Here is a 25,766-nt window from a genome sequence, read left to right as displayed (position 1 = left end):
GAGTATGACAAGTCCGTGTCAAGTGTGATTTCTTATGCAAAAAGAAAGAAAAATAAAAAAAATAATAAAAAAATAAAAAATAGTAATGGAAACGGAAAAAATAATTGCCATCAAGTTCCAATTCCCAAAAGTGATAATTTGAGTATGTAAAGGAAACTGAAGGAATAATTAGAGATTTGATTAGCTTAGAGAGGCCAAAGCTCTCTCTATCATGTAACCAACCCTATAGGGGCAAAAGCTTGCTTCATCATCTAAGCTCCATTTAGGTAAGTAAATCAAGGTAGTATTATCTTTAAATTGGATGCCAATTAAGACTATGGTTGATGCTGTCACCTAGCAATGTCCAGTTTCATAAAATAATGTATTGTTTTATTTATTATTATTACAATATAATTTTTGCTGTTGAAAAGAAAACGAAGAAGAAGTGCCCATTAATTAATTGAAATTGTTGAGAGAATGGGCAATGGGCAACTCTTGATAAATTTACATATAGTCATGCTTGCATTTGAAAATACCAAATTAGATATTAATGGCTCGAGTCTTCAAATAAGTAAAATGGTGTGTGTGAGTTTCTTGTAATTGATTAAAAAAAAAGAAAAAAAAGAAAAAAAAAAAGTGCTTCCATTAATTGAAGTTATTGCTTAAATGTACGTAAAGTCATGTACATTTAGTAGTACCAAATCTCTGTATTGTTATTGGGGTAAATTATTTTTTAATTAAATTTGTTCCAATTTTAAGATGACAATTTATTTATTTATTATATTCTGTCAAGAAATTTTAACCGTGAAGAGACTCGAATATTTTACATTTTACCTTGGTCAAAGATGGTAATGCAGTGTATTAGAGTTGTAATTTTTTCATATTTGACAATTTGAAACTTACTAGTGTATCAGCAGTGGTTCCTAACTGGTATATAAAAATCAGAATATAAATATTACAATAAAGCATACACTATACAAATTGACAATTTACATCATCTTTACATTTCTTTTTTCTTTGAAAGATACCTCTCATCTTCAAATTATGTGCCTTTATATATTAATTATACCATTATTAATCCCATCATTTTCAAGGAAAAAAGGAATATTGAATAAAAAAGAGAGAAATTATAGCTAACACACTAACCCTGAAGATAAATTAGATAAATGGAAAGTGAAAATATATTGTCGACATCATGTCACCTAAACCTTTAACCTTAGTTGGAGTTAGTGGATTTACTTTTTAGTTTCTTCATGATGTAAACACTAGGTAGAGGGAAACATTCATAGACCCTATGAACTTCGTTGTTTGTTACTTTATGACAAAATAAACAAATTAAGAATGACAAGGCAATATAAAATAAATAAATTAAATAAATAAATTAAGAAAGGGAAGGAGACCCGTCTTTGTTGTGTTATTGGGAGGTGGGGTCTACAAGTTAGGGTTTTCTTTTCTGGATGATAATGGCTTTTGTATAATTGCGTTGATGGTGTTGGATGTCCTTTCATGAATGAAGAATTGGGAATGAGAGAGAGCTGTCTCTAAAACAATGGCCCAATTATTCAAAGGGGGTACCCCACTAATGGGACCCACAGTGAAACTGATCACTTGTCTCCATTTGCATCATTGATAAATAGAATCAACGGTTATAGGTAGGGTTAAATTGACATGGGGACCTTGTAAAAGGTTTGACAAGACCTAAGAGAATAGACACAACCCCAACCCCAACCAAAAACAAAAATTTGGAGAAAAATTAAAATATGTTTGTTTCCAAACAATTACAAGGTTGAAAAGTGACAACCTATGTTTTTACTCACTAATCCAGTACTTTGTAGTGCATGGGAGTTCCAATCTTGATTGAGGACTATTAGAATCAACAACCATACATGACATGATAAGCTAACCTTTACTTTCATGCTAATTGGACCTCATGATCTAATTCAATCAAAATAAAGAATAAGTTAAGAATACGTCATACTGTATCAGACGAATGCTTACATACTCACATGTATACGATTTCAACTTCAATGGTGTAATGTATAGAATTCATGCAAATATACCATGTTTCTCTTTTTAAGGGTAGATGCTACAATGGAGATCACAAAAGTTAGAAAAATACCTAAGCACCTCAGTACTTCTAACTCTTATTTTACTTAACCAAATCAGAATCAAACAAAAGAATATATAAGAATGTGCGCACCCATTATATAGAATTTCAAGTTATATCCTAATCTTTACAAAAGAGCCAAGATATACACTACCATCTTTAGCTTCCACAATGGACATCAACGTAACTAAAAAGTAACTTTGCCATAAAACCCTTTGCTCACTTCGTTTCCCAAAACCCTAATTTGATTCAATCATAGAAAAAGAGAATTAGAAGACAAACATACCTGTTTAGTGAATTAAACGTGCTATCAATTAGGGGATGGGGGTAATGTCAAATTTTCTTATCTATTTCAATCAGCTACTTTACATGCATAGACACATAGCTTTCATGAAAATGGAAACCAGTAGGTGGCATAGTTTTCACTTGTCCTTAATGCCACACATCAGAAGAAAGTGGTGGGACAATTTTGGGGACCTCCTGAGGTGTCCCCTTCCATGGGTTTAAGTGAGGATGGACCCACCTATGCCATTTATCATGAGGTTCCTTTCGTGGGCCTAGGAGTGTTTGCCCTTACTGGATCGTCGAAATTATTGCCACACGAAATTCAATTACAGTACAATTTGCTGCTCAAATGGTCAACTGACCGTATGGCAACAACATACGCATACCATTTTTTGTTTTTGTTTTCACTAATCAATATACCAGCGTGTGGGACCATATAATTAGACATGTTAAAGTAAATTAAACTGGACAAAGCAAGTCTGGTGTTCTTTTCATATGTCCACTCAACACGTCTCATAATCACGTCTAATTAATTGCCACAAATCAGAGATTAAAGGCCACAGATTTGTCATGCCCGAATTGATGTTACTTTAGAAAAACTAAGATAGATTCGTGACAAATTTATGTGAAAATGGGCTACATTTTTTTCTTTCAAAGATGCTAACCCTTCTTTAATCATATTTTTTGACCATTAACAGAAAAAACTTAATACTCGTAGAGAAAAGGAAAGTAGAAGGGGAAGATGACCATTGTGTGTGTGTGTGAGAGAGAGAAAGAGAGTGTAAATGGAAAACAAGGATACCGCTGATGATGAAAACTTGATAAGGACACAGAGAAGGTGAAAGAAAAAGTAGTAAAACCCTGTGTTTGCTTGTTGTGAATTGTGATGTGGGGTGGAGATTAACCCAAGTCAGGAACATCAATTGCGTCATGAATTAAAGGGGAGGATAGAAACTTGGGAAAGCAAATACACGAGAAAGCCAATGTAGATTTGTCTTTGTCTATCGGGCATTCCATCAACTACTACTATGGCCAAGTACATTTATTAGTTGGAAAAGACGATGTTTTCACTCATTGTCAATTTTTTTATTTTTTATTTTATTTTTTTGTGGTAGTCAAGAAAATCAAAACTTCTTTTCAAATGACCATAGAATGAGTTATTAACTTATTATTGATGTAACCGGTATTATAACAATTCCGAGCAATGATAACAATACAACTCAAAATATAGATACAACGATACTATAAATCTTAAAAAACAGATTTAAATATCTTAAGAAAATGTTCAAAAATAATAATATAATATCATTATACATAAAAAAAAAAAAAAAAAAAAATTAATTTTCATTCACATTATCATGAATGAAATCACTAATTGGAAGGTTAAAGCTAAAATATATGTTGTTTTTGTTTTTAAAAAAATTTATATTATTTTTTCATAGTATATTTAAAAATTGCATTGGAACACATTTTTCTAAGAAAAGTGCCCCCAAAGTATCCCAAACTTGTCCCAGGCTGTGTTCAACAAGAAAAAAATATTTAAATGTTTCATTCTTGTATGTGATTCCAATATCGCCACGCCAATTTTAGGAGAAGTGTCCGAGCTTCTTTACTCTCTCCTAGTTGAAATTTATTTTCAACAAAAGTTAAGAAATTGTAATAGATATAGTGTTGGACACCTGCGCAAGTTCAACGTATCAAAATATTTGCCCAATTCAACGAACATAGCCAACCCCTTTTATAGCAGAAATCTTTAAGCATATATCATGATTGGTTCTAAGAAAGTGATATCTCCACCATGCAATTAGTAAACGCATATGGGGTACCAAGAAGTAGAGATTGCAATTGAATTGGAATCCAGCCAGGCTTTTGGGTTGGGCTGAGTTCTGGACTTAATTTTAGGCTGTGTCCATAAAGTTTTGGCACAAATTGGACATATACAAGAGGGTTACAGGCCCATTAAGAAACTAGTAAGAACACAGCACAGCATATATATGCACCCCACTACCAGAAGTATCACAACTGCACGAGAAAGCCAATATACTGATATTGAATGGAGTCTGACTCGTTCATTCATAAAAAAATGGTTAGATTGTTGTTTGCTTGTTGCTGTTCACCAAGTCATGCAAAATTGACTCTTGTTATATAGTATTATATTTTATATTTTTGTAACTTAGTTCCAGGCAGTTTTCTGGGGAGCATATACATATATACTGCTATATATATATAAGGAAACTTTGTTCTACTTCATCAGTGACATGGTCTCCGATCATATTTTCAGTTGACCAAAGTGAACAACGAGTGCAAATGGAGCACAAAGAAGTGGATGGTGATGATTTTTCGGACATTACCCTCCGGCTTTTTAAGCTCTCTGATATTGATGATTTCATGGTATGGGCCACAGACGATGAAGCGAGTAGATTTTGCTCCTGGGAAACATTCTCCTCTAAAGAATCTACCATGGAATATATTGTTAATGTTATTATCCCCCACTCCTGGTTCAGAGCTATATGTCTAAACGGCCGCCCTATTGGTTCAATTTCTGTGACACCAAATGAGAGTAGTAAGTATATGTGCAGAGCTGAAATTGGCTATGTCATAGGCTCCAAGTATTGGGGAAAAGGAATAGTGACGCGGGCAGTGAAAATGGTGGCCAACACTATATTTGTGGAGTGGCCACATTTAGAGAGACTTGAAGCTCTGGTGAATGACGATAACCCGGGCTCACAGAGGGTGTTGGAGAAGGCCGGGTTCCAGAGGGAAGGTGTTCTAAGGAGGTATGTTATAATGAAGGGGAGAACTAGAGACATGGTCATCTTCAGTCTTCTCTCTACCGATCATCGGCTTGATTAGTACAGTTACTTCCTTTATAGCATTAATTTTCAGTTACTAGTCTGCAGACATTTTGTATGATGCTATCAGCTATGAACATGGCGTTCAAAGTGAAATCTGTATGGTGTATGTTTCACATTTGTGTGTGTGTGTGTGTGTGTGCATTCAAGTTTGTAAGGACATTTTATAAATAAAATACGAATTTCTCATTGTAATTCATTGATATTGGATACACAAACAGGCATAGAACCCCTGTTTCAAAAAAGGGGATCAAAGCTGCTGCTGCTTCTTTGATCAACTGTGAAGGGAGATTAAAAATTTCTAGGTGACATCAGTAGTTCCTGACTAACTTAGAGACATAATTTCATTAACGTTGGCATAGTTCTCGCATTCGAACCACCTCTACAGGTATGACTTCCCCAATCCATAAGTTTCATCATCTCTAGAAAAAATTGTCTTTCTACAATTGTCTCAGTATATAGCAGTTAAATGGACATAACCCAAAATCAAGGATAACATGCAACTCTTCTGCCCTTGGTAAGAAGTTCAACCTTCGATAACATATTATCTAGTTCAACTAAATCGAACAGGCATGGAAAAACAATAATACGAAAGCATGGAAGAAAATGATATATATTGAACTGGCATTGAATCATACGTATAGTATAATCTTTGCAGACACAAAATATATACCATGAACCATATACTGATGGTTTTACCTAGAAAAGCATGTTATACTGATGGTTTTGCAGAGAAGGGTTGAGACTTGAAACACACACACAAGATAACTGTCGATAACCTGGAGTGATTGCACCTATGTTATATTGCCAGTCAATCACACTTGCCACACAACAAAGGTGGGGGACCTTTCGACGTGACACTGTCATTGGCATTAATATGACAAGGAAAGTGAAAAAAAAAATTTTAACCGAACAATGATACCATGTCATTTACTAAAGCAATATCACCAACTAATGTTACTTTCCGTAACTGATACCAGAACAGGAAAGGTGAATCAGTGTACCATCCACACCAAAGACATGGCCACAATAAGTGTTGTCATTACACTAATCCATTCAAAGTTTTTTTCTAATACAAGGAGTTACTAAAGCTAAAAACCCAAATGGGTTTGCTAATCAACAAAAGGTGGAAGTCTAGTCAAAATATCATAATTCCCCGACCATGATAGGGTAAAACATATTTAACATGGCAAAACAAAACACACCAAATTTGTGGGAATACCCAAAATCCTTTATGGTCACTACAACGGAATCATGCTTTGGCAGAAACTAAACAGCTCTCCGAAAATCAGACATCTTCATAAATCACAGCAACAGTTATAGATGCCAATTCATTGATCATGATTGAGCTTCACAAGGCTTTTCACATTAAAACGCACGAGAGATGATGAAATGTTGAGATCCATGCCCCTTTCCTCTTTCAGGTCATACCAAACTAATTTACCAAACATTTGCAACAAGATAACTTCCCTATTAATCTTAGAATAAGCCAAAACCCTTGGACATTGCAGAATATGATGCACTCTTATCAAATTCAGAATCCTTACAGTGAAAACTGTGAAAAGTTTTGTCCATGACTCCTTCACCATATAATCATTCATGACCCATAATTCAAAAGCATATTCTTCATTGATTGCATAAAGTATGCACAAGCATCCATCTAAAACACCCAAGGTCCCGTTACTAACACCAGAAACGCTTGGCGCCTCCACTTCCAAGAATACCTCATTCACAGGATCAAAACCAACAACAGTGTTAAACAAATCTAATGGATCTTCACAAGCTAACAAATGCAAAGCACCATTCACAACCACACAAGGATCTCTCTCACATGCATCAGACAAGTAAATGTAATAATAGAAGCTATCATATACCCGCCTCCACATATTCAATCTTAAACTATAAACCATTATTTCAGAGGAAAATGAACCAGAAGCAAATTTGAATTGCACAATTCTAACCACCTTGTAATCATCACCAACAGAATCATACATTATTTCATGAAATAGGCGGAAAAATTCGTCATCCCAATTCTTATCATACGAAAAATTTTCGTCGTTGTGAGGTGGCAGTGGGGGTAAAATTTTGTACTCCTTGGTTGAAGGATTTAACAAGGTAACGGCTTTCATCTAAAATTTTGTAATCGTTTACGAAACAATGCAAACAGATCAAACCATTGCACGAACCATGTACTTCAGTCAAAATGAACTCACATTTGAAGGGATTGATGGGGTAATCGACTTCTACAACGTCTAAAGGTGGGACACTACCACCAAGTTTCAAGACACCCTCAAGCATATCTAAGTCTACTGAAAATATATTTCCGTACTCAGTGCAAATCAGATTCAAATTGGTTCCAGTTTGAAGTGATCGATTGAGTTGCAATTTTATGAAGATAGGTGAGTCAATTAGGGCACACCACTGTTTGGAAACGCACCTGAGACGTAGCAGATCTTTCACCGGTAGTCGGGAGAGAATGTCCTTCAACAAATCCTCCGGAAGCTCCGACATCGACACCGACATCGGTAGTAGAAGGTTGGAGATTCAGCAGAGAGGGCTGCTTCAACCCAAAGTTGGGATTTGGGTTTATTTTTCCCCCTCTCTCTCTCTAACACTCTTTATTTCTCGCTCTAACTAGAAATTGATTCATCCCAGTGTAAAAATAATCATTATCTATTATAAATTGATTCCTCTCAGTGAAAGAAAATTGCTATTGGCCCCCAATTTTTTTAGTTTTTTTATTTTTTTTATTATTTTATTAAAATTCCTCTTACACCTCATAAAAATAGTTATTTTATTTAAATATCCCTACTTGTGAGGTACAAAATTTATATAAAATTTTAAATGGCCTACCCAGTTTTTATTTTTTTGGGAAGGTGCTGATAAATTCCGCTGCGGCTTGTGTCATCTCAAAAGTCATAAAAATTTTGAGTTCGATCTTTTTAGTTTACTGTTGAAAGCTCAAAGATTGTAAAATAAAAATATAAGTTTATTGTTAGTATACTATTTTACAGCAATATATTATTATTTTATTTACATTTATATATACAAAAATATGAAATATATTATATGAATTTAAGACCAAAAAAAAAAAAAAAACTCTAATACCTTCTTATATTTAATAAAATTACATTAACCTTCTTTACCAATCAATTTCATAAGTAGTATTACAATTTAAATATTATGATACCAAAATGACAAAAATGTCAACAATAATAATATTATTAGATATGATAATATTTTTACTTGTCAAGCGTTAGATTGACAATTTTTCGGCTTGATTAGTAGATTAATTTTCAATTAATAGTCTACAGACATTTTGTAGGATGCTATCAACTATGAACATGGTGTTCAAAGTTCAATCCGTATGGTGTATTGTTCACATTTGGGTGTGTGTGTTTGCATTTGAGTTTGTAAAGGGCATTTTATAAATAAAATACAAATTTCTCATAATTCATTGATATTGGATACATAAACAGGCATAGAACCCGTTTCAAAAACGTTGATAAAAGCTGTTTTTATTTATTTTTTGATGAAAATAAGCTGATCAACCAAAGAAAATTCTTTCATATGATGTTGTCACTCACTAAGAAGCTGTACATTAACATATCTCTAATCTCACCCTTATTAAACCCATACTTCCTCAAAAAACCTTCCTTTTGGAACCCAACTTTCTCTAGTACCCTTTGAGACCCCTTATTTTCTACCTCCACCAAAGCTTCTATCCTCACTAAATAAGAGAACTCTTTAAACACACTAGAAATGGCCATCTTCAATGCCATTGTGACTATCCCTTGTCCCCAATACTCTGCACCTATTGCATACCCAATGTGTGCTCTATGCTTGTTGTCGCCGGATTCTGGCCGGATTGAAATGTAGCCGATCGAATGGTCATCCAGGCATATGGACCGACGCCAAGGGTGGGGCATGGCAACATTTTTGAGATATTCCAATGCTTCTTCTCTAGAGGCGATGGCCTTCCATCTTAGGTAGTGTGTTACTCTGTCATCTTTGGCCCATGAGAAGAAGTCGTCGGCATCGGATAGTTTGAATGGCCGGACGGAGATTCTGGATGAGTCCATCAATGTTGATCGCCAAAATTGGAAGTTTTCCGGATGGTTTTAAGATTCAACCTCACTTGCTTTAAAATGGATATACTCGAGTATATTGAATTAAATGAACGTGGACCATATTGTTCAAATGGTCACATAGTAGTGTGGATTAAATGAATGTGGACCATGTCATTTTTATGTTTATTTGTAGGAGACCAATAATTCTAACGGCCAGTGGCCCGGGTCCACCATTAGATAAGGTCATTTATGAATCAATTGGTGCAATAATTTTTTTGTGTTGACTCCCATAAATAAATCAGTTTGTAATAAAATTGACCGAAATTTTTATCATATTATATATATATATATATATATAATATTAGGTTATTATTGCCATTCTATTAAATAAATGTAAGGTTCATTTGGCATGCGTTTTGTTTTTAGTTAAAACAAAAATAATATTTTTGTTGTAGAAATATTTTAGGAAAAAATCGAAAGCTCGTTTGGGAACGATGTTTTGCTGTCAGGCCCGTGTTGTATTACTGTTATGGTTTCGGGCCATGAGCAGTTGCTCAAAACTAAAAAAAATAATTTTTTGATGTTTTGGATTTGAATCATTATTCACGAAATATTTTAACATTGTGTAAAATAAAATAAGATTTTATCAAACATGCTTCTGTTATCAAAAACGACACTGTAATAATTTAAAAATAAAAATAACAAAAACAAAATGCATGTTAAATAAAGCGTAACGTTTCAAGACGCCGGCAGCCTCTCTTTTGTATTAAGATATGGACCTATGGTCCACATTCCTTTGAATCCTGCAATTTTCTTGGAAATTTCCCTATTGTATAGTTGTTCACCGCACAAAACTTGACGTGACCATTATGTCGTTCTTTATTATGTCTCTACTTGCTCCGCACTCCAAGTAATGCAAAATTACAAAATTGAATTCTCAAATTTGACCCCACTTACCACATCAGCTAGGGTGTGTTTGAACGTGTCTAAGGCCACACAAGTCCGTGACATTATGCTAGCTGTTTTCCTAGTAGTTTCTTGAAGCCACTTTGTCTACATATAAGTGTGAAGTCCCACCTGCTTTTGTGCCTTGGAACTCCATTCCTAGTTTTTTCCTGCAAACAAAACCTTAAGAAAAAAGCAGTGCAAATGGATGGAAAAGAAGGAGATGATGAATTCTCAGAGATCACCCTAAGGCCGTTGGATCTGTCGGACATCGATGATGTCATGGTGTGGGCCACAGATGACAAAGTGAGTCTTTTTTGCACTTGGGACACCTACACTTGCAGAGAACAAGCCATGGACTATGTCAACAACATTGCCATTCCTCACCCATGGTTAAGAGCAATATGCCTAGAAAACCGGGCAATTGGGTCTATTTCGGTGACACCCAAATCCGGCAATGACAGATGCCGAGTTGAACTAGGCTATGCTATAGCCTCCAACTACTGGGGCAGAGGAATTGTCACGCGAGCAGTGAAAATGGTGGCTTCCATTATATTTAGTGAGTGGCCACATCTGGAGAGACTCGAAGCACTAGTTGATCTGGACAACCTGGGCTCACAAAAGGTGCTAGAGAAAGCTGGGTTCCACAGGGAAGGTGTTTTAAGGAAGTATATTACAATGAAGGGGAGAACTAGAGACATGGTCATCTTCAGTCTTCTCTCTACCGATCCTCGCCTCCATTAATAGAATTACTTTCTTTATTATAGTATTAATTCTCAGTTATAGTCTTTTGACAGTACTTTGTATGATGCTATGAACTATGAACATGGCGTTCAAACTGCAACCTGTTTGCCTATGGTTCACATTTGTGTGTGTGTGTGTGTGTGTGTGTGTGTTTGCATTCGAGTTTGTAAGGACATTTTATAAGTGAAATAAGAATTTCTCATTGTAATTCATTGACAGTGGATACTCAAACAGGCACAGAACCCTGTTCTAAAAAAGCTTATCATTATTATTTTTCTTTTTGTTTTGATTAAAAAAAAAAAAAAAAAAAAAAAACCTGATCAAAGTTTGAAGAATTGAAGGTGAAAAATGATCAATTATGGAACAAACAATAAACTAATCGTGCCTAACCTTTATGGTTCAATCACTTGCAAGAATTTTTACTCTTCGTGATTGCATAGTCATTATACTTGTGCAAAATAAAATTGGTCCTAATGTACTTGTATCCATAAATTGCGTTTGAAGTTGTGAAATATACTTTTAAAGGAAACTTAGAAATCCATTCTGCAAGACTTATTAATTATGTTTATTTATTTTATTTTATTTTATATTTTTAGAGAGTTTCTAGTGTTAAGTAATTTTCTTATATTTTTAGTTTCTTTTTATTATTAGGTTACCTTATGTTTCTTTAGTTTACTTAAGCGGTTAGTTTCCTTTTATGTTTTTTTTTTTTTTTAATTATAAATTGCAAAAATTAATCAATTTTATTAATAATATTTCAAAATTCTATATGTAATTTTTTATCTTGTGGATTCAAGATAACCGTTCAAGATAACTGTGTTTCCATGTTGCTAAGAGGGTCAATCTTGCCGGTATTACAACTCTATACAAATGGTATTCTTATGAAGAATGTCAAATTTTGATTTTCAATTCTTTACTCTATGGTGTGACTTCTTGAGTTTTAAAAAATACTATGTTGCTGAATTTTGGAAAGTCAATAAACCAGCATATAGATTTTAATACATATATATTTTAATCGATTTTTAATCTTGCAGGTATGAACAACTCTAAACAAACAGTAATACTATATGTCTACCAGCATATATATATATATATATGTTTAATCGATTTTATTGGAGGGGAAAGACGGAAATTCTGACATTTAACAAGAGTTTATTAATAATTTGCTTTCCACATCAATAATTTTACAATTGATCATGAATTCTTATAGGTTATTATTTTATATCTACATCAAATATAATATATATATATATATATATATATATATATATATATATATATATATATGGCTGATATTCAGTGGAGTCTGACTCATTCATCTAAAAAACAAAGGTATTGCTTGTCGTATGAAATTCTACACGAAGTTTCCTTAGCAACGCAGTCAACCAAGGCGGCTGTTACATGTTGTACTATTGCACTTTTCATCCCCCTATAATTTAAGTCATGCGAAACTGACTCATGTTTTCATAACTTTATTCCAGGCAATTTCTTGGAGGCATATACATCTGCTGCTCTATAAAGCCAAACTTTCTTGAAATTCATCAACATATATGCTCGTCTCCGATCATATTTTCTGTTGATCAGCATAATCTTCTTCCATAGATAAAGTTATCAACTATATATATATATATATATATAGTTGAACTGTTCTTTTTGAACAGTCACAAATGGAGCATAAAGAAGAGAATGGTGATGAGTTTTTGGACATCACCCTCCGGCTTTTGGACCTCTCTGATGTTGATGATTTCATGGTATGGGCTACAGATGATCAAGTGAGCAGATTTTGCTCTTGGGAGACTTACACTTCTAAAGAAGCCGCCGTGGAACATATTGTTGATACCATTATCCCCCACCCATGGTACAGAGCAATATGCCTAAATGACCGCGCAATTGGTACTATTTCAGTGACACCAAATAAGGGTGCTGATATTTGCAGAGCTGAGATTGGATATGTTCTGAGCTCCAAGTTTTGGGGAAAAGGAATCGCGACACTAGCAGTGAAAATGGTGGCCTCCACTATATTTGTGGAGTGGCCACATTTAGAGAGACTTGAAGCTCTGGTGGATGTGGATAACCCGGGCTCACAGAGGGTGTTGGAGAAGGCTGGGTTCCAGAGGGAAGGTGTTCTGAGGAAGTATTTTTTGCATAAGGGGAAGCCAACAGACATGGTGATCTTTAGCCTTCTCGCTACAGATCCCCAAGTTAATTATTTTATGTGAACTTAAATTTGTGTTTCTTGAAATAGTGTGGGTGGATTCTTAATAAGAATACTTATAAAAGTTCAATTTCTATGTATATGTGCATTACATATAAGTTGTTTTTTAGAGTTTGGATATAACTATATTTGTAGTATAGCTTTTGTCTCGGACCAAAAATTGGGACAAAATTTTACCAATTTGAAGCAGACTGATATAGAATATGACTACTTGGGAAAATATACACGTAAGTTGTGTTTTTGGAGTTTGGATATAACTCTTTTCATAACCAATATTTATAGTATAGCTTTTGTCTCGGGCCAAAAATTGGCACAAAATTTTACCAATATGAAGAAAACTCATATAGAATGAACCTCAAATGTGGTTGTTTATCATTTTCCTACTCTCATAAGATATGTTATTTTAAAATGCAGCCAGGGCGGATTCAAAGTGGGGCAAAGGGGATTTGAGCCACCCAAAAAACAAAAACAAAAACAAAAAATCACTATTGGTAATAATAATAAAAAAAAATAGTAGTATTAGTCTACCCCATAATATATTAGCCCCTAGAATATATTTCTAGATCTACCATTGCAACCGGATGTTCAATAACTAGTTTTTATCTGCAAAGAAATAATCTTTGTTAATATATATATATTTATATTTGTTGTTGTGTCTTACATTTCACACAATTGAATCTTTTATGCTATATATTTTAATCTTATGTGACTATATCATTACTATTATTAAAAAAATTTAAAAATATCACCGCCAAAAAAAAAAAAATTCATAGACAAAAAAATTCTTCGTAGACAAAGGTTTTTCTTCCTTACATGCCAAGTAAACAAAAGAGAGAGAGATTTTGAATCTTCTACCCCTTTTACCCCTTTTTTTAATTAAAAAATTATAAAAAATATTTAAGAGGAAGATGAGATAAAAGATAGGTTGGACTTATAAATGAGAAGGTCATAGAACTCATCCAAGCATATTTTTGTCAGTATGTGATTTCTCGAATTGGTGCATTAAACAGAACTTACATTTATCATGTGTATAGACCCACATAAAAAATTATTTATAACACTATTAATACTCAAATAACACTATTGGAGCTTCCCACTCTCACCCGCAGCATGTTAGTTTCAACAACTCTCACTTTTTTGTAGGCGTCATATCCACTTTTTAGAACTCTTCCTACAATCTTTCCAAAATTATTTACTCATCTAGAATCTCCCCTACACTAGCTCCACGCATTTTTACAAACCCTCCAACAAACTAGAATCTTTCAACTCTCTCCAAACAACACTGCTCAAGCCATGAAGACGCCATGTAAAGTCTTGCTCAGCGCCCTCGTGGCACCTGCATTGTGCAACCTCCCTGCAAAATAAGCGGGGGCGTGACACCATGCTGGCTTCATCACTACTCATTTTCGGATCAATGAATTTCATAATACTATTAATCAAGTGAAACTTGGACTTGGAAGAATTCAACATCCAATTTCTTTTTCAAGTTGGTTTGTTACTTTGTTGCACATACAAGTGAGCCTCCTACACCTAACCCCAAAGTAATAGGCAGGGCAGATTGTTGTTGTCCAATTTGAACAGTTGCAACACTAATGCATTTATGTGTGATCGTTATCGATGAACGGAACCAGATTTCACAGTAGGGAAAAGAAACACTAATTAGTTTCATTATCGATGAAGGAAACCAAATTTCACAGTAGGGAACAGAAACACTATTTAGTTCATTTATATTGCTCATTATCAATAGAAGCAACCAAGTTTAAGAGGTAAGGGAACAGAAAACCATGTAGTTTTCCATTCATGTAGCAAACAACCCATACATAACTTCAAACGACAGAAAATACAACATTCATAAAGAAAACCACATATAGAAGTTTCAAATTATAATAAACAGCATTATCCATATATCACCATATTTAGTTCTACAACCTCGAAGCTCCTAAGAAAACTCAGAAGCTGCTGAAAGTTGAAGCATACGAAGCTGTGAGCAGAAAGAGGGCAACAATCTGAGAAGACATCTTTGGAGTATTGCAATCAGAAGTTAAGCCTTTTGATGGAACTGCTTTAGATCCTGCTTTAGTTCACACATGAATTAAGATTATATAAGATAGTAATAAGCTGGCTTAAACCAAAATTAACTTCTAAAAGAATATAGAAAGGGCTATGATTATCTGAACTTATGTAATACATAGCATACAATTCATTTGAAATTTAAACTGGAATGAAATGATCAGTTAGAAAGTTAAGTACAGGGATTTTACCTTTGGCCAATCCAATCACCAGTTCTTCCAAAGCTTTTTTAACACTTTTTAAAAATAAAAATAAAAAATTTAATCACCAAAATTTTTAAACACCTCAAATCTTTAAGTATCATCTTAACCAAACTCTGCATATATATATATATATATATATATATATTTTAATCTAATATGAAAGCTTAATGATTTAGTTGGCTGGTTGATGTGGTGCATGGTTTTTACTTCATCTTGCCAATACATACTAAGTTGAAGATTTCAAATATATACATATAATGATATACCTGACACTGATGAGGGAGTTGGAGAATTCAGAGTTTCATCTGAAGATACCACTGGTGAAATTTCAGGAGAACCCTCAAGATTTGTTGTCGGTCCACTAGCAGCTGCACAATTATCAGACATAAGTTATTTTGCAGCTCACATTAATTAACTTGACTAGAGAGAGGTATTCTTTAAGCTTTACCATCACACTGGCTAACAGGCGGAGTTTGCACATTGCATGCTCCAGGTAATGCAAGAGCAAGCGTCTGATTAATGTTGATGCCCAATGCTGAACCACCACCATTGAGCGCAGTGCAAAGGCATTGTGGCTGTGATTGAACAACACTAGCAAGTGATGAGCAACAAGATGAAGATGGGCTTGAGGAACTCCCAGTAACATAATTCAGACACGGAGCCATTCCAATGAGCACACTACTGCAACCTGATTGAGCCGCGGCTCCTGTCCAAAGCATTGTAACAAGGACTAGGACTAGCCCCATCTCAATCCCACTTGAAGCCATTTGCAGTTTTCAGACTATCTGTTTGTTTCCCGAGAAAGTGCTCAAGGACAAGGATATGCTGTTTGTGTATTCATTGAGAGTGTGGAAGAAATTTATTTATACAATAAGGTTACATCATTAATTTTTGGGTTCAAGAGGTATTTGGTAAACTAAACAAGCCTCATCAAATCAGATATGTTTTTATTGAAATAAAACCGTGCTAACGTGTCATTTGAATCTGCTAAGAGCTGTGATATGATTTATGTGCTTAGATCATCTTACCAATCTACATATTACTAGTAGAAGTAAAATATTGGTATACCTGTGAATCTGTAAGGTGACATTGTACACAAGAGGAAAGTGACCTACATTGGACAAACAGAAGCTGGCAGATCACCTAACCTCAGTGTGAACACATTCAGACTCTGACTAAATCAGAGAAAATGTAATTGTTAATCCCTGTGGTTCATTTAACAAGGTCACAAACAAATAAGACTTGAGTGCCTTTGTTGGAAATCCAGGACCAGTGAGTATTTTGATTTTGGTGATTGTGTGTGTCTGTCTGTGTGTGTGTTTTTTCATCTTCTCATTATCACAGTGTTCTAATAACAAAAACTGAAAAAGAAAATGTCAAATAGCAGCAAAAACAATGGATCTGGTTAAACACTTGAAATCATGTTATACCATTTGATGCAAGTAAACATTGGCAATTATAAAATGGTGCCACGATGAAGACTTAACCATTAGACTTCAATTAGAATTTAATTAGATTTTTTTTTTTTTTAATACAAAACTATGGGGACCAACAGGCTAGTGGTCTAGCGCTACCAGACCCCTACTTTCCAAAAGGAGGTCAGGAGTTCGAGTCCACAGTTGAGACATATGTGTATGAGTACCACCTAAAGAAAAAAATAAAGGAAAAAAAAAAAATTTTAAAACAAAACTTGGGGAGACTAACGGGCCAATGGTCTAGCGGTATTAGACCCCTACATCCCAAAGGGAGGTCAGGAGTTCGAGTCTAGTGGAGGCATGTGTGTGCGAGTAACAACTAAGAAGAAGAAGAAGAAGAAGAAGAAGGAAAAATAAAAAAATAAAAAAATAAGGTCCAAAGGTTTTCAAGATGGAAACAGCATGCCACAACCAGACAAATCCACCAAACTCCCTATCCCATACAGTTAGTTAAGGGAGGTCAGAAGTTCGAGTCTAGCGGTACTAGACCCTTACATCCCAAAGGGAGGTTAGAAGTTCGAGTCTAGTGGAGGCATGTGTATGCGAGTAACAATTAAAAAAAAAAAAAAGTCAAAGGTTTTCAAGATGAAAACAGCATGCCACAACCAGACAAATCCACCAAACTCCCTATCTCATACAGTTAGTTAAGGTAGTTGAGCCCCAAACCTGCATCAACTCTACGTGTTCTTCTTTCCTGTTCTCTTCACTTGAACTCTCCATCTATAAATTCCCTAATCCTTCCTTCTCTTTCCCTCCCACCAACGCTATATCCTCCAATCGATTCATCTTACCTTTTCCTTCAACACTATACATTCCTCCACTTCTCTATTCTCCAAAACCAAATATACATGGATGCATTTACAAATTTTCCGCGCTTAGTTCCAGTGTTGGCAGTAGCTTTGACGGTTCTCATGATGCCGGTTTATGGCCAGATCAGTACCCCATGCACGGCATCAGTGCTTACAACCTTCACCCCTTGCATGAATTTCATTACTAATAGCAGTGCTAATGGAACTTCACCATCAGCTGATTGCTGCAATTCCCTCAAATCCATGACAAACAATGGAATGGATTGCCTCTGCCTTATTGCAACTGGAAGTGTCCCCTTCCAAATACCCATCAACCGGTCTTTAGCTATCTCGCTCCCACGGGCTTGTAACACGCCTGGTGTGCCTCTCCAGTGCAAAGGTGACATTTTTCTGCATTTGCCTACTGTTCCATTTCAAGAGTTCTATCGATTTACTGAGCTTTACTTAGTCAGATTATTTGATTTTTCATTGCAGCCTCTAGTGCCCCTATTCCAGCTCCAGGTACCATAAAAATTCACGTTCTTTATACTTTGATGAATGATGTGTATTAATTCATTATAATTAAGCATCAAGTTAATAATTCGCGTTACTTCACTTGACAGGTCCTGTCGCGCTTGGGCCAACTGTGTCACCTCCTCTTAGTCCTACGGGTACCATGCTCCTCTACTAAAATTTTCAAAGTTTTATCATTTTAAACTCAAATATGACTAGAGCTAGAGGTTGCTGAAGCATCATTGTATGAACCATTTATTTTCTTTGATTGGCAGCTTCTACTGTTCCCAATCCAGTGTCACCAGTTCTGGCACCGGAATCTGATAAAACTCCAGATCTTAGTCCAGCATCTCCAACCGTAGAGTCAGATGCTCCAACATCAGACTCAGGGATTAGGCCAGTTCTGAACCCCTCAGCTTCCAAGCCCTCTCACAGTTTCTCACCATTGCTTCTGCTAGCTGTGTTAGGAGCTACAGTTTTGAAGAACTATTAGTTCTCTCTCTATACGTATAGATATATTGATGTGTATTTGATCTTATATTTAAGAAATATTCTTTGGGGTGTGGATTATTGTTTAGGATAGTGCAGATGATGATTGAGAACAATTGGTCTATTATTTTTATAAATAATCCTTGTAATACTATAGTACTAGTACTGGAATAAGAACCCTATTGTTTGTTCAAAATTAAATTCCCTTTCATGGATGGTGGTAATTCTTGGATGGCTAATGAAAGTTTCCATAATGGTGTGTTTGGTTGGATGGAAGTTGCAGGAAAGGAAAAGAAAATGAATTTTTTTTTAATAGTTTGGTTAGAAAGAAAAAGAAATTTTTGAGGAAAGTAATTTTCTCTCAATTTGTTGATTTTTCGTACAATCTTTCCGTATAAAATATAAGAAAATTTCATTTTCTCGTGTATATTTTAACTTTCTATTATACCCCTTATCAATTGGTGATTTGTATATGTGATTAACCTCTAGGCTTCTAAAATTAAAGCCTAAAACTTTTCTCATGTATAAATAATTTAAAAATTAATATAAATAATTATATTATAATTCTTAATAATTCAATATTTTATTATTATTATCATTATTTATTTATTTTTTCTTTAAAAATGGATATAAATAATTGGGTAAGGGGAGTAACACAATTTTAGTATTTGAAATCACAAGGGTAATTTTGGTAAGTACAATTATTTTCTTTTCTATTTCATGTTTTTCAAACTAATAAAATAATATTTTTTCACACCTTTCATGAAAAATTTCCCTCAAACCAAATTCCTGCTGCAAACTTGATTTTCTTTTCCCTTCAATTTCCAAAGGGGACTCCGAGGAAGAAATGAAGGTGGGCATTAAATAGAAATTTTCAGTACTCTCAATTATCAAGGGATTGGGCAAGTTCCATGGGCATTCTGATTCATCAGATCAGTTTGATCTTGAAAGGTAATCCAATCCATCTCCAAATTCGACCATTTTCATTTTACACCCATGATCCATTTATGCATCAGTTAACAATTAAGTTTGATTTTTTGTTGGATTTACCAACCCAAGCAACTGATCTGGACATGCCTCTAAAATGTGAAGACTAAATAGTACAGTTTAATCTGATTTAAAGATTCTAGGATTCAAAGTCTCAAGTACCTTCCATGAGATAATGGTCCTGCAGTGACACCTTTGGTAGAAAGTTGGAAGACCAACACTTTGTCTGTCTGTCTGAGAAAAGGTTTAAAAAATTCACTGGTAATACAGATTGCCAGATGCTCTTCAACCACAAAGCCGAGCTCGTCGGTAGTACGGCTCCTTCATCTTCATTGCACATCATCACCAGTACTCAATTGTCCTAAAGCATGCCAATAACAATAGCTCTGAGGGCATATACTAGATAAATCAATCAATGCTGCTTATACTCAAAAAAATATCCACCGAATTTTGAGATGGCATCAGGATAATCTAGTGACAAGTCATTTGCAACAGTTGAAGCAATCAATCCTAGCAATAATATCAGGAATATAATCTCATATTCTTGTTGCTTTCACAATTCTAAGTTATCACTACATGCCAGATACCAGTAGGGCTAGCAAATTTGAAAATTCCCTAGGCAAACTGATCTATCATATCTCAAGAACCAGTAAAACATTATATACATTTTCCCTCATTCTGGAACACTCACTACAGTATATATTCAATAACAATAGAAAGAAAGCAAATCCCAAATTTGCAAGAAAGTTAATTTCCAACAAACTGACCTATTATATCTCAGGAACCAGCACAAATAAGATACTTTTTCCCTCATTCTGGAACATTTACAGAATTCATTCATTACCAAGAGAAAGCAAGACAGAAAAGAAGAAAACACTTTCTCGTTGCTCCATAATTCAAAGTTCTGCTATAGAGTTTATTTCCAACCATCCGACCACTCAGCTTCATCCGTAATAGGTTCAGGGAGATCTGCCTGATAGGCTTCTCCACGCACTTCAAACTTATCAGAGGGTAGATGGTTCTCTCCTTCATAAGCCGAATGGCCCTCTTCCTGGGGGTAATCCGATTGGCCCTCTTCTTGAGGGTAATCCTCAATATCTTCCTGCTTTTCAGGAAGAGGGCAACCCTGATAGGAGCGATTATCTGAGCAATGCCATAACTGCTTATTCCAGTATGGATCCTGCAAAATGCAGACAACTAAACATCAATAATTAAACAAGTACATCTGTTGGTCGGGATTGGTCTGAGCTTCGAAGTGATTTAAAAACTACGTAAGATGCATGAAAATGGGAGACAGCTAGTGTAATCCATATTTATATTGTTGCATATGTTTCTGGGAATGCCATAGCCAGAATTATGGTAAATGACTATATGAAAGAAACCGACGGAACTTAATTTTTCTTTTAATTTATCTAAGACTTGTCTACTGCAATGGGCAAGACAGACGATTCAGGCTTACCATGCTGATGATATGTGGATTCCCAACAACAACCAGTAAAGATTTGGCCCGGGTAATGGCAACATTGAACCTTCTAGGATTGCTCAAAAATCCCAAACAATGATTTCTGTCAAACTCATTGTGCTTCACAGTCGATCTAACAGTGGATATTATAATTATTTCCCGTTCTTGTCCTTGAAATTGCTCAACACTTCCAACCTTGATCCCAGACAATCCCAAGTTTTCTAGGGCTTTCTTTAATTTGAGTGCTTGCTGCCGGTAAGGTGTTATTACTCCAATATCCCCTTCACTTAACCCCTTATCTGACAGTTGCTTGATCATGTCAACTATCTTGCTTGCCTCAAATCGATTAAACCATGATGGATTATTTCCTTCCCTTTCATCACAGCCTTGGATCCCAATGAAAAGAACAGGGAATTCTCTGTTAGGAAGAAGGTATTCCCATGTCTTATTCTTATATGAACCATATTCATCTTTGCATGCAATCAGTTCTCCATTGTAAAACAACTGTGAAGGGAGATACAAAATTGCTGGGTGACATCGGTAGTTCCGGACCAATTTAGTGACAAAATTTTCATTACCATTGGCATAGTACTCACATTCGAACAACCTCTCCAAGTATGACTTTCCCAATCCATAAGTTTCTGCATCTCTGGAAAAAATTACAGGACCTAGTTGCATTGGGTCTCCGGCAAGAACAACAACGGTCTTCCTCAGGCAAAGGTGGGATAGAGGAATCATGGTTTCTGGTTCTGAAGCTTGTCCTGCTTCATCCAAGAAAATGTGAGAGAAGTGACCTTGCTTGATACCTTCTGCATAAAGAAGAGAGGCACTCATATATGTCGATATGATGATTTTGTAGCGCATGAGGGACCTCAGTGGAGGACACATGAAGTCTGACTCTTCACAGTAACAGAACTTAATATGATCAGGCTTTATATCATCAAAAGGACGAGTTAGTGCATTGAGCCTCAAAATCTCATTCTCTTGAACTTCAATGCCATTCATACTGAGGATTTTCTCTAGTATATGATCTGCTGCACTGTTTGAAGGTGCACAGACAAGAATCCGAGCAGTTTTTAGTTTTGCGTAAAGCTGGAGAATTGCTTCTACAAGTGTCACGGTCTTACCTGTACCTGGAGGCCCATGGATCACATAAGGTGATCCTCCCTTGCAACCAAGAATCATCTCAATTGAACGCATCTGCTGCTCATTAATAATACAAGAGAAAGGGACGAAAGGAGTGGGTTTAATAAATCTCCTTCCGGATGACTCAGATGGGAAAAGAAGCTCTGACCCTAAACTTTCCGCTGCTTCAACGGCCTGATATAGCCTTTTCATGCTCACTCGATTATATGTAAACTGCACATTATAAAGGTTTGCATTCCTATGACACAGGTGAAATTGATCGTCAAACTTCAAAAGCACTTCTTCAGCTTCAACGTGGTGGATGAAACCCTGTCCAACATCCATCCCAGAATTCAATATTCAGCAAAGAATCTGTCAACTTCTAATTCAAGATTAACACACTAAATAGGAACAAACCTGAGAAGGAGGTGAAGAATCATTTTCATCTACTGAGGCTAGGTTAGCAAAAATGTGATCTCCACGAACAAGTGAAGGTCTTTTCTCAGCTAGTCCCGGGACCTCAAGTCTCAAGAATTGGGTTCCGCTCTTCCTCATAGGGACGGATTCCATGCCATAATCTCTCATGTTTTCCTGAAGCAACAATCACCCAATTTTAGTGCAAATCAAAACAATAATTTGTTCTGTTATTATAATTATTTTTTTTATTTTTAACAATTGAAAATTACCTCCGTTTTTATTTCTTCCATGATCAGTAATGTGTTGAAGTAAGAAGTATACTTCCCCCTTGTTAAGCCTTCTCTTATCGCGTCAGGGATTTGCTTACTCTCCACCACTTGTCTGACATTTTCTGGAATTGGATAGTCAGGAAGCCCATATTTGAACTTTCGCTTTGAAGCCTTTGCTGGACGTACACCCACATGAAATGAATCCACATTCAACAATTGCTGCTTTTTCTTTCTAGAATATGGCCTGTTTGAAGCCAAAGACTGGGAGGTCTCATCATCTGCCAACAGAAGAACCATCCGTTCTATTGTGTCATCCCCTACAACAAAATGAACAGCCGTTGTGTGCTGGCCGATTTCCTTGGGTTTGCAGGACAACCAAACGGTTAAAGTCTGACCCGGTCGTAGAACTCTGTCATCCAAGGAAAACGACTCTAGGAATCCTTGGATGTACTCCATATCTGAAGTTGCTGATGGAGGTTCCATCAGCGAAAGGGTGAATGAGTCCTTAGGGTTCGAGTCATAAATTCTAACCGCCCAGAGCTCCACAGGATCAGTAGTTGTGTTCTCAATGGTTATCGAATCAGTGGCAGTTTCTCCTACGAGTATTGATTGAAGTTTTCCTCCTACAAGGGGGAATGGAACAGATATACAAACTGGACCCTCTTCGGTTGGGTTGTAACTACATACAGATCTGTCATCATTGAAATCAACGAACCCAATATCTCCTTTGTCTCCAATCACAGAACGTTCCTCATCCCACTGATCACCAACAGTACCCATTACCAAATTGATAATAACACGAACAGAATCTGTGACTTCCAGTAATGATGAAGAGTAAGTATGCATTCTATTTTTTGCACAGGTCAAAAAATTAAACATATAGCTTTCCAAGAGATCATGCAACCACAATAAATCCAATCTGCAACCAACATCCAGTGAGCTATGTTGCAACAATGTGAGTGGTAACCTATAAGGTCAGTACATTATTGTATCCAGCAAGGCAACAAGCAGAAACAGGTTACAAGCCAAGAGATTTTATTTTTTGTAATAGCAATAACACAAGATTGGGGTATAGGTTGTATAGCTAGTGGCAGAGCCAGGAATTTAACTTCATAGGGGCAATGTTATTATCACAATTATTATTATTATTATTATTTTGATAAGTATAATTTAATTAAATAATTATTTACTATACTGACTAATGGAGTGGGGATTCGAACTATTATTATTTTTATTAATAATATTATTATTATTATATATTGGATTATTTTGAAGTGTTGGCATGTTTACAAATTTAAAATTTTATACTTGCAAATTTAAATATAACAAAATTTAACTGGGGCAGCTGCCACCAATCAACCTCATGTGGCTTTGCCATTGGTACGACATAGAAAGGTCAAATTTATCAATTAACAAAATTATACAATTGTCATCTATTAGACTCAAAGTGCTCGAATCAAAATAAAACAAACATCATTGCCGAAATCCACATAGGAACAGAACCCATGATAGTTCATTCCAATGGTGGCTACAATAAGAGGCTTTTTAGATAATTGCACAGAGAGGTTAATGAGATTTTTCTAAAACAAAGGGCAACTTGCTCCATAAAGCACAAAAGAGAAGCAAGTGTACTGTGTCCCATACCATACGCATGTATTTTTATTTACAAACACCAAAAAGTAAACAATGAACTTCAAGAAAACCAGATTAAACATTTTTTCAAAGGGGATATACAGGTTCAAGTGCACAACAAGAAGGCCATATATTGGAGCTTCTGACACATAAAATAAAAAAAGAGGAAACAAAAATACCCAACTGTGATTACAAGAAAGAGATAAAAGTTAACCCAGCTAATACGAAGAAAAAACAATACAATAAACTCAATCTACAACACAAACACACACAAAAAAACAAAAAAAAAGTTAATCACACTAAATAAGTAATCAAGATCAACCATAACATTGTAGTCACAAATAAACCACAGCCTCAAACACATTACAAAGTTTCAAGCTACCCTGTAGAACAATAAATAATGAGCATTCCCCAAATCAATGACATTCAAATAAGTAATCAAAACTTATATCTCAAGTTACTTGATACAAATTTAAAAGAGCTCAAGTTTTTTATTTTATTTTTTCATCAAATCTGAATTTTTTTTGTCCCACATAAAACCCAAAATTTCAAAATCAGAAAAACCAAACAATAAAACTCAAGATGATTATACCAGATTCGATGAGTTGTCTTCAAACAGAGGGAGAGGGAGATGAAAATAGCAACCCCTAGAGCTCCAGATGCCCTAATGGATTTGAGATCTTCTAGGAAGGAAGAGCAGATATTGAAATCAATGAAATGCGAAAAGCCACAGGAAACCCATGTCACCTTTCACAACTCTGGAGACTGAGCTTTACATACAGAGAGACAGAGAGAGAGAGGGGTGTGGACTCTCAATGAATGAAATCAATCACACTAATTCAGTGAAAGATGGCCCATTCCTTTTGGAAGATGCCTTTTCAATTTATCATGTTGATTATATTGTAAATCCATGATGACATGGCACATCTTGTGCCGTTAGATCATGTTAGAACAACAAATACATACATTAAGAGGTGTATGTATATACAACTTCACGCTTAAATATACGTAAGTTGCGGAGGTAAAAGGACAAAAATGAAAAGTAAAAGAAGGGTGTGGCCCACTTCACAAATGAAGGTGAAATTGAATTGACTCCCCGTTGCACAGAATATTACTATTAGATGGGTCTCACATGTATG

At 35.4% G+C, this 25,766-nt stretch overlaps 8 protein-coding genes across 11 annotated transcripts; 4 read left to right on the top strand and 4 right to left on the bottom strand.

Moving 5' to 3' along the window:
• Positions 1 to 2,583: 2,583 nt before the first annotated feature.
• LOC132273136 (uncharacterized) lies at positions 2,584 to 5,224 on the top strand. Its single transcript, XM_059774160.1, has 2 exons — positions 2,584 to 2,734; positions 4,653 to 5,224. The coding sequence occupies exons 1-2, from the start codon at positions 2,584 to 2,586 to the stop codon at positions 5,222 to 5,224; spliced, it is 723 nt and encodes a 240-aa protein (XP_059630143.1).
• A 1,330-nt stretch (positions 5,225 to 6,554) lies between these two features.
• On the bottom strand, positions 6,555 to 7,746 carry LOC132273135 (F-box protein CPR1-like). Its single transcript, XM_059774159.1, has 2 exons — positions 7,417 to 7,746; positions 6,555 to 7,352 (listed from the first exon to the last, which is right to left on the bottom strand). Exons 1-2 carry the CDS (start codon positions 7,744 to 7,746, stop codon positions 6,555 to 6,557), a joined length of 1,128 nt encoding a protein of 375 aa, XP_059630142.1.
• A 940-nt stretch (positions 7,747 to 8,686) lies between these two features.
• Positions 8,687 to 9,419, bottom strand: LOC132273476 (uncharacterized). Its single transcript, XM_059774435.1, has one exon. It carries the CDS (start codon positions 9,303 to 9,305, stop codon positions 8,790 to 8,792), a length of 516 nt encoding a protein of 171 aa, XP_059630418.1. The 5' UTR covers positions 9,306 to 9,419; the 3' UTR covers positions 8,687 to 8,789.
• A 743-nt stretch (positions 9,420 to 10,162) lies between these two features.
• Positions 10,163 to 11,200, top strand: LOC132273134 (uncharacterized). The gene is made up of 2 exons (XM_059774158.1): positions 10,163 to 10,203; positions 10,313 to 11,200. Exons 1-2 carry the CDS (start codon positions 10,163 to 10,165, stop codon positions 10,980 to 10,982), a joined length of 711 nt encoding a protein of 236 aa, XP_059630141.1. The 3' UTR covers positions 10,983 to 11,200.
• A 1,236-nt stretch (positions 11,201 to 12,436) lies between these two features.
• LOC132273475 (uncharacterized) lies at positions 12,437 to 13,277 on the top strand. Its single transcript, XM_059774433.1, has one exon. It carries the CDS (start codon positions 12,650 to 12,652, stop codon positions 13,199 to 13,201), a length of 552 nt encoding a protein of 183 aa, XP_059630416.1. The 5' UTR covers positions 12,437 to 12,649; the 3' UTR covers positions 13,202 to 13,277.
• A 1,620-nt stretch (positions 13,278 to 14,897) lies between these two features.
• LOC132275111 (non-specific lipid transfer protein GPI-anchored 5-like) lies at positions 14,898 to 20,007 on the bottom strand. 3 transcript variants are annotated; one of them, XM_059776507.1, is made up of 4 exons: positions 19,885 to 20,007; positions 15,919 to 16,295; positions 15,737 to 15,838; positions 14,898 to 15,271 (listed from the first exon to the last, which is right to left on the bottom strand). In XM_059776507.1, exons 2-4 carry the CDS (start codon positions 16,235 to 16,237, stop codon positions 15,147 to 15,149), a joined length of 546 nt encoding a protein of 181 aa, XP_059632490.1. In that variant the 5' UTR covers positions 16,238 to 16,295; positions 19,885 to 20,007; the 3' UTR covers positions 14,898 to 15,146. The 3 variants fall into 3 exon arrangements, with proteins under 3 accessions (XP_059632490.1, XP_059632492.1, XP_059632491.1); XM_059776509.1 differs by having other exon boundaries at positions 14,898 to 15,268; XM_059776508.1 differs by having other exon boundaries at positions 15,919 to 16,255; positions 19,885 to 19,975.
• Positions 17,794 to 18,739, top strand: LOC132273132 (non-specific lipid transfer protein GPI-anchored 20-like). Its single transcript, XM_059774157.1, has 4 exons — positions 17,794 to 18,133; positions 18,229 to 18,255; positions 18,357 to 18,404; positions 18,522 to 18,739. The coding sequence occupies exons 1-4, from the start codon at positions 17,794 to 17,796 to the stop codon at positions 18,737 to 18,739; spliced, it is 633 nt and encodes a 210-aa protein (XP_059630140.1).
• Positions 20,008 to 20,325: 318 nt separating the features above from the next.
• On the bottom strand, positions 20,326 to 25,468 carry LOC132275110 (probable RNA helicase SDE3). Of its 2 annotated transcripts, none has more exons than XM_059776506.1 (5): positions 25,220 to 25,468; positions 22,996 to 23,810; positions 22,727 to 22,900; positions 21,182 to 22,639; positions 20,326 to 20,902 (listed from the first exon to the last, which is right to left on the bottom strand). In XM_059776506.1, exons 2-5 carry the CDS (start codon positions 23,773 to 23,775, stop codon positions 20,639 to 20,641), a joined length of 2,676 nt encoding a protein of 891 aa, XP_059632489.1. In that variant the 5' UTR covers positions 23,776 to 23,810; positions 25,220 to 25,468; the 3' UTR covers positions 20,326 to 20,638. The 2 variants fall into 2 exon arrangements, with proteins under 2 accessions (XP_059632489.1, XP_059632488.1); XM_059776505.1 differs by having other exon boundaries at positions 22,996 to 23,804; positions 25,220 to 25,467.
• Positions 25,469 to 25,766: the final 298 nt, after the last annotated feature.

Source organism: Cornus florida, unplaced genomic scaffold (genome assembly GCF_030987335.1).
Source record: "Cornus florida cultivar Cherokee Brave unplaced genomic scaffold, ASM3098733v1 CherokeeBrave_3.0.0_Hap2_Chr09, whole genome shotgun sequence".
Lineage (NCBI taxonomy): Eukaryota > Viridiplantae > Streptophyta > Magnoliopsida > Cornales > Cornaceae > Cornus > Cornus florida.
This window is presented reverse-complemented; position numbering and strand designations above follow the sequence as displayed.